This window comes from Glycine max, chromosome 18, assembly GCF_000004515.6.
Source record: "Glycine max cultivar Williams 82 chromosome 18, Glycine_max_v4.0, whole genome shotgun sequence".
Lineage (NCBI taxonomy): Eukaryota > Viridiplantae > Streptophyta > Magnoliopsida > Fabales > Fabaceae > Glycine > Glycine max.
The window spans coordinates 29,053,666-29,062,568 of NC_038254.2; the positions used below are offsets into that span (position 1 = coordinate 29,053,666).

Below are 8,903 nucleotides of genomic sequence, written 5' to 3' on the forward strand. Positions count from 1 at the left end.
GGTATGACCGTGCCTATCCACCAAGGCTTGATAACCCTTCTTGAAGAGTATCAAGATGTCTTTGCATGGTCGTATCAAGACATGCCCGGTCTGGATTCCGACATTGTGCAGCATAAGTTGCCGTTGAATCCTGGGTCTTCCCCGGTTAAGCAAAAGTTACGAAGAATGAAACCCGAGATGTCCTTAAAAATTAAAGAAGAAGTAAGGAAGCAGTTTGATGCAGGTTTCTTAGCTGTGGCACGATACCCGGAGTGGGTGGCCAACATTGTCCCTGTCCCGAAAAAGGACGGCAAGGTTCGAATGTGTGTAGACTACCGGGACTTGAACCGAGCCAGTCCTAAAGACAATTTTCCCCTGCCACACATTGATATATTGGTAGATAATACAGCCAAATTCGCCCTTTTCTCATTTATGGATGGTTTCTCGGGGTATAATCAAATAAAGATGGCACCCGAAGATGTAGAGAAGACCACTTTCGTCACCCTATGGGGGACATTCTGCTATAAAGTGATGGCCTTCGGGCTGAAAAACGCTGGGGCAACCTATCAGCGTGCCATGGTGGCATTGTTCCATGATATGATGCATAAGGAAATAGAGGTCTACGTAGATGACATGATTGCCAAGTCTCGGACTGAGGATGAGCACCTTGTCAATCTGCGTAAGCTATTTGGAAGGTTGCGGAAATACCAATTAAAACTAAACCCAACCAAATGCACCTTTGGGGTGAAGTCGGGGAAGCTGCTAGGATTTATCGTAAGCCAGAAAGGGATAGAGATAGATCCCGAGAAAGTGAAGGCCATCCTTGAAATGCCAGAACCACGCACGGAGAAGCAAGTTCGGGGATTTTTAGGCAGGTTGAATTATATCGCGAGATTTATCTCGCAACTCACCCCTACCTGTGAGCCCATTTTTAAGCTATTACGTAAGAACCAGGCGGTCCTGTGGAACAGCGACTGCCAAGAGGCCTTCGAGAAAATCAAACAGAGTCTTGCAAATCCCCCGGTGCTCATGCCACCCGTAACAGGAAGACCCTTTTTCCTGTACATGACCGTTTTGGACGAGTCTATGGGGTGCGTGTTGGGTCAGCATGATGATTCTGGAAAAAAGGAGCAAGCCATCTACTATCTGAGCAAGAAGTTTACCGCATGTGAGATGAATTACTCAATGTTGGAAAGGACGTGTTGTGCTCTGGTTTGGGCATCACATCGGCTTAGGCAGTACATGCTTAGCCATACCACGTGGCTTATTTCCAAAATGGATCCCGTGAAATACATCTTTGAAAAACCGGCCCTCACGGGACGAATCGCCAGGTGGCAGATACTATTATCTGAATTCGATATCGTTTACGTCACCCAAAAGGCGGTAAAGGGAAGTGCCTTAGCAGATTATTTGGCCCAGAAACCCCTCCAGGATTATCGGCCGATGCACCCCGAGTTCCCAGATGAAGATATCATGGCCCTATTTGAAGAGAAGCGGACGCATGAGGACCTAGACAAATGGATTGTTTGCTTCGATGGGGCATCAAATGCTTTGGGCCACGGAGTAGGGGCAGTCCTTGTATCCCCGGATGATCAGTGTATTCCTTTCACAGCTAGATTAGGTTTTGATTGTACCAACAATATGGCCGAGTACGAAGCATGCGCCCTCGGGGTTCAGGCAGCCATTGATTTTGATGTAAAACTACTCAAGGTGTATGGAGACTCAGATTTGGTCATACGCCAGTTGAAAGGAGAATGGGAAACTAGGGACTCGAAGTTGATACCCTATCAAACTCACATCTTGAGGTTAGCCAAGTACTTTGACGACATTTCCTTCCACCACATACCTCGGGAAGAGAATCAAATGGCTGATGCACTAGCCACCCTGGCATCCATGTTTCAACTTGCCCCACACGGGGATCTGCCATACATCGAATTCAAATCTCAAGGCAGGCCGGCATATTGTTATGCAATAGAGGAAGAGCGGGATGGGAAACCGTGGTATTTCGACATCAAGCAGTATGTCGAGAACAAAGAATACCCACCAGGGATTTCTGACAATGACAAAAGGACGTTGAGGAGATTGGCTACTAGTTTCTTTGTAAGTGGTACCATCCTGTACAAACGAAACCATGACATGACCCTCCTACGATGCGTAGATGCCAAAGAGGCGAACTTCATGATTGAGGAGATCCACGAGGGTTCCTTTGGGACACATGCCAATGGGCATGCTATGGCCAGAAAAATCCTTAGGGCCGGTTATTATTGGCTCACCATGGAAAGCGACTGCTGCGCTCATGTCAGGAAATGTCATAAATGTCAGGCATACGCGGACAATGTCAATGTTCCGCCACATCCTCTGAATGTTATGTCCGCCCCTTGGCCTTTTTCTATGTGGGGAATAGATGTCATTGGGGCCATCGAACCCAAAGCGTCGAATGGTCACCGCTTCATTCTTGTGGCGATAGATTACTTCACCAAATGGGTCGAAGCAGCTTCTTATACTAATGTCACAAGGAATGTGGTAGTTAGATTCATAAAGAAGGAGTTGATTTGTCGATACGGACTCCCCAGGAAGATCATTACTGACAATGGCACCAATCTGAACAATAAGATGATGCAGGAGATGTGCGAAGACTTCAAGATCCAGCATCATAACTCTACCCCTTATCGGCCAAAGATGAATGGGGCTGTAGAGGCTGCGAATAAGAATATCAAGAAGATTGTTCAAAAGATGACAGTGTCATACAAAGATTGGCATGAGATGTTGCCTTTCGCCCTACACGGGTACAGAACCTCGGTGCGAACTTCTACTGGGGCAACGCCGTATTCCTTGGTTTATGGGATGGAGGCGGTACTCCCATTTGAGGTAGAGGTTCCTTCTCAGAGGATAATGGCAGAGTCAGGCCTAGAAGAGTCAGAATGGGCTCAAGCACGCTACGACCAGCTTAACCTTATTGAAGGTAAGCGTTTGGCCGCCATGAGCCATGGGCGTTTGTATCAACGAAGGATAAAGAACGCATTCGACAAGAAGGTACGCCCGCGCAAGTTCAACGAGGGGGACCTCGTGCTGAAGAAGATGTCCCACGCTGTTAAAGATAATCGAGGCAAGTGGGCCCCGAATTATGAAGGACCTTTCGTGGTGAAAAGAGCTTTTTCTGGGGGTGCTCTGATACTCACCCACATGGATGGCGAGGAGTTGCCCTCGCTCGTGAACTCCGATGTAGTTAAACGATATTACGCTTGAAATCTGGGGCAATCGAGGGGACCGTTGCATGTTCTTTTAATTCTAAGTTTTTGTTCTTCCTGGCTTCCTCCAGGGATTCCCTTCCTCTGTATTTGTTCTTGATCTTTTAAAAAGAGGATAAGATAGGCGAGGTTTTAGTCCTCCCTTTGGTTTCAAACTTTGTGTTTTAGATTTGTTATAAGCATGAGCCCTCTTCGCTCGGTGTATGGGGTGCCCCAAACGCTTATCTAAAATTGAATCTAACCAACCTTCACTAAAATTAAATCATCGCATTAGAAACATTCATACATGCACATGCACATGCATATCTTGTGATAGCGAGGAGTAGAATCGTCTCAGGCCATGGTCAGAAGTCAAGACAAATCAATGGCAGAAATCAACCAAGGTAAGACGAGGACCGGTCACGATTGGCCGCGTATTTTTGTTTCCTACTTATAGGTACATAGGGACGGATGCGAGTGGGGCTAGGGTCACGACCGACCGATTGTTGCCCCTTCCCGGCGATAAACAAGCAGAGAACATCGCTGCAAGGCAGCCCAAAATGGCCCCGAGGAAACTTGCCTCAAAGAGATCCAGGAAGGATAAGGCGGCCGAAGGAACTAGTTCCGCTCCCGAATATGATAGTCACCATTTTAGGAGCGCTGAACACCAGCAGCGCTTCGAGGCCATCAAGGGATGGTCATTTCTCCGGGAGCGACGCGTCCAGCTCAGGGACGATGAGTATACCGATTTCCAGGAGGAGATAGTTCGCCGACGATGGGCACCACTGGTTACCCCCATGGCCAAGTTTGATCCAGACATAGTCCTTGAATTTTATGCCAATGCTTGGCCAACAGAGGAGGGCGTGCGTGATATGAGGTCCTGGGTGAGGGGTCAATGGATCCCGTTCGATGCAGATGCTATCGACTAGCTCCTGGGATATCCTTTAGTGTTGGAAGAGGGCTAGGAGTGCGAGTATGGCCAGAGAAGGAACCGGTCCGATGGGTTTGATGAGGAGGCCATCGCCCAGTTGCTATGTATACCGGGGCCGGATTTTGCCCGAACTGCTGCCAGGAGACGGGTGCGGATCATGCACACCAACATGACCACCCTGACTCAGATACGGATGACTTTGCTGCTCAGCAACATCCTGCCCAGCGATCATAATTCCGACCTCCCCCTGCCGAAGTGTCAGCTGGTGTACGCCATCCTGACGCGGATGAGCATTCATGTGGCTCAGCTAATCGCAGATGCCATCTATATATTTGCAGGTATGGCGCCTATCAGGCACCCTCTGGACCCAGATAAGTCCAACAGGGCCCTGGGATTTCCCGCCTTGATCACAGGACTCTGCCAGTCGTTCGGCGTCCCCGTCACACCTAGCAAGGTGATTCGGCCGCCCATCACCCGAGCTTTTATTGAGAAGTACTGCACACAGAGACAGGTCCAGGGTGATGCACCACAGGCCGCGGACGCGCCGCCACCTCATCAGGCTGGTCCAGCCGGATTGTTTGATACAGAGCAGTATTTGCGGCATTTGGTTTGCCAGCAGGCGGCCAACCACCGGGCACATGTACAGACCCATGATTGTCTTTATCAGATGAGTCTTAGCCTGCAGAGCCAGGGCTTTACTTCTTTTCCGTGCCCTACTCCGGACCAGTTCAGGGCAAAGGTCGCATGGCCTGGAGATTGGCCTGAGGCCCAGGCAGGAGAGGCACCAGCAGGGGCACCAGCAGAGGCTCCCGACGAGGCAGATGAGGCCCGCGAGGACGAAGAGATGACCGATTTACTTGATTTCTTAGGAGGGAGCGGGGCCACATGATTGGGAGATCTCTTGATCCATATTTCTTTTTGTTTCCATTTGTTTTTTCTGTTACATATCATCTTATTTTGCGTTTGACTAAGGGACTGACGTTTGTTTCATGTTTTGACTTTTGTTTTGTACATACATATCGTTTGAGTTGTTACGTCGGTACTTGTTTCGTTGTTGTCAATAGTGTTTGTTGAAATTCCGGAACCGTGTAGAGTTTTTCATTTAGGAACATCGTCCTAAAAAAATAAAATAAAATGAACCAAAAATCCTAATAAAAAGAAAGAAGCGTTGTGAATAAAAGTCAGGTTCATAAAGAAAAGAAAAAGGTTTTTTATTTATACATGTATGTAAAGGGAAAATGTGTATAGAAGATCTTTGTGTGTAAATGATGCGTGGAAAGGAATTCTTGTGTGTGTGAGCAACGAGTGTATATAAAGAAACTTTTGTATAAACCATAAGTGTGTGTTGGGAAAAAGAAAAAAATCTTTGAACGTAAGTTTCCCTCATAAAGGACCACAGGTGTATAATTTTGTGAATATATAAAAATGAAACAAAAAGGAAAAAGAAAGAAAGACCGCTGTCGCAACCTACCCTTCGGCGGGAGGGCGACGCGAGACTCGCGGGATGCGTGTTCCACGAAAGGAATACGCGCGGAGTCGCCACCAACGTTTATTTGAGGGAAACGTCGGAAAAACCGGAAAAGACGCGATCTACGAACTTTTAAGTGAAAGGTTCGGGAGTTGTATTTACGCACGGGGAAGGTGTTAGCACCCTACACGTCCGTCACAAGGGACGACAACCTTTAATCGAATGTGCAAACATGACTTTGATTTTTACGTTCCCTTTACGTTCTTATATCTTTTATGCCCTTTTTATATTTTTCTCTTTTTGTGGTCGACAAGGGTGCTTTCCCTTTGCTCCTACGTATTCCTCAATTTGTGATGAGGAAATCAGACCTACGTAGTTCTTTCAGAACAAAGTGTTGGTTAAGTTGTTTTTTATCTTTTTTGCAAGATATATTTTGATTGAACAAAAGGTCATTTAAGGTGTTGGACCATTAAACGGTCTTTTGATTTTGAAAGGAGAGAAACGTTAAGGCGTTTGGACCATTAACGATCTCTTGGGGTGAAAGGAGAGAAATGTTAAGGCATTTGGACCAATAACGATCTCTTGGGGTGGTCGACAAAAGCGGGGCTTTTGCTCCTACGTATCCTCAATTGCGATGAGGAAATCAGACCTACGTAGTTCTTGCAAAAGCGGTAAAGTTACATGTTGATTTTATGCTTTTGAACGGTCCATGTTAACCGATAAAAGCAAAGAGGACCGTTTAAGGTGTTGGACCTTAAAACGGTTTTTAGTGATTTTTTGGACAAAACTTGATTTGTGAGTTGATTTTAGTCTTAGTTTCACTTTAGTTATTAATCAATTCATTAAAGGAAACTTCCAAAGAAAAACGTCCGATTGATCTTTTTGATTATTTTATTCGAAGATATTTTGATTATTTTATTATTATTTTTCAAGATATTTTGATTATTTTATTATTATTTTACTTTTTTTGGTTTAACCGAGGTTATAGCGTGAACGATCGGTTAGATTTCATTTTAAAAGTGATTAAATGAGATTACAACACAAATGATCGGTTGAAATTCATTTTATCATTTATTAGGTGAGAAAACGGTTTAAATAAACGGTAAAAGCGCGTTAAAGAGAGAAGAAAAAAAATAAAAAATGAACGAAATAAAGATGAAAGCTTAAAAAAAACAAAAAATAAATTGAAAGTCTCGGATTCGAAAACTTACCCGTTGAAGAACGAAGAACGGATGAAGAACGGTGAAGAACGGACGAAAACCTTCACGAATTTGCTTACGGAAACATCTCGGAAGCATTACGGAAGCACCTCGGCTTGGATTTTCTTCACGGAAACAATTTTTTTCACCCAAAACAGCTGAAATACATAGCCAGGGGCTCCAGGATCCTTAGAACAGCCCCCTTCATCCTATTTATAGGAAAAAGGGGGAGGAGGTTGCCGCCCAGCTCGCCCAGGCGAGCTGGGTTGCTTCCTCCAGAAGCAATCCAGCTTCAAAAAAACATTCTGGAAGGCCCAATCCAAAATTTCGAAATTGCTATTTGCACCCCCCCAATTTTGATAAGTTCACCCCCCTTCTTTCGTAGTTTACAGAAAAGCTACGGAAGCCTTAAGGAAGCATATAGGACTTGATTTTCTTCTTTTTTTTCTCTTCCCTCTCACCCGTATTAAGTTAAATATGCTTATTTAGGGTTATGGGAATTTTACGGAAGCATTACGGGTGTCCCGGAAGCCCCGGAATCCCATTTTTCAACAAAACGGGGGGTGTGGTGGCCACCTAGCTCGCCCAAGCGAGCTAGGTTACTTCAACCTTAAGCAAGAAATTGCCCAGAAACCTCTAGAAGGGCCCAGATTCGAAAATTGCTATTTGGACCCCCCATTTTACTAAATACACCCCCTTTGCCTTTTTTTGGTGATTTTCTTCGTAACGTTACGAAACTTTACGAATTTCGTAACGATACTTGTTTTATTTCCGTAATGTTACGAAACCTTGCGGTTTACATAATCATCCCTTTTTTGACTTACGGAATGTTACGGAACCTCACGAATTGTGCAACGATGCTTCCTTTTGATTTCCGGTGTGTCACGGAACCTTACGGATTATGCATCAATACTTTCTTTCGGTTTCCGGCACATCACGGAAATTCACCAATTGCCTAATGATGGGTGCCAAGCACCTCAAAATGACCAAATACAAGTTGCATGCCACCAAGCAAAGGTCCCCGGACGAAATTAGGGTATGACAACCGCGAAGGTCGACATGTTATAGTTAAGAAGTATAAATCATTCGTAAAGAGCAAACGTATCTTCTGGAAACAAGGGACTGATGCTAAGAGTTTATTTTCCGGAATAATCGAGATAAGGATGGATGAATTCATTGAACTGATGAAAGAACATAACTTGGAAACGTTGGGTCTGTCTGTGTAAATTCCCCAACCGTAGTATCACAATGCCATAAACGGGATGCTTGAGTGCACGTTATGCTTGAGTGCCCATTGAAACACAACCTTGGACTTTTTTTGAACCTTGGCCTATCAAAAGAATCCTCCTCCTTTCCCCCGAAGCAAAGGACAGTGAAATCTCCTCAAGGGAGAGCGAATGGAATGCTAAAACCCACCCATATTAAGTTAAATATGCTTATTTAGGGTTATGGGAATTTTACGGAAGCATTACGGGTGTCCCGGAAGCCCCGGAATCCCATTTTTCAACAAAACGGGGGGTGTGGTGGCCACCTAGCTAGGTTGCTTCAACCTTAAGCAAGAAATTGTCCAGAAACCTCTAGAAGGGCCCAGATTCAAAAATTACTATCTGCACCCCCCATTTTACTAAATACACCCCTTTTGGCTTTTTTTTGTGATTCTTTTTTTTCGTAAAGTTACGGAAACTTGCGAATTTCGTAACGATACTTGTTTTCTTTCCGTAATGTTACGGAACCTTGCGGATTACATAATCATCCCTTTTTTGACTTACGAAATGTTACGGAACCTCACGAATTGTGCAACGATGCTTCCTTTTTGATTTCCGGTGTGTCACGGAACCTTACGGATTATGCATCAATACTTTCTTTTGATTTCCGGCACGGTCACGGAACTTCACAAACTGCCTAATGATGGGTGCCAAGCACCTCAAAATGACCAAATACAAGTTGCATGCCACCAAGCAAAGGTCCCCGGACGAAATTAGGGTATGACACACATGAACATCCCTAAGCATAACATTCATGTGGCTCCAAAAAAGGTGAGAATGAAGGATTGCCTTGAGGTTCCTCACTAGGCTATCATGAAACACAGCTCCAAACTC

General features: G+C 45.1%; 1 protein-coding gene across 1 annotated transcript in view; it reads left to right on the forward strand.

Moving 5' to 3' along the window:
• Nucleotides 1-930: 930 nt before the first annotated feature.
• Nucleotides 931-8,903, forward strand: part of LOC113000186 (uncharacterized) — a gene marked incomplete at its 5' end in the record, with an annotated part of 37,350 nt that continues 29,377 nt past the window's right edge. The window contains one exon of the mRNA XM_026126864.1: nucleotides 931-2,133. Within this exon, the coding sequence (XP_025982649.1) occupies nucleotides 931-2,133 (1,203 nt within the window). The remainder of the gene's footprint in view (nucleotides 2,134-8,903) is intronic.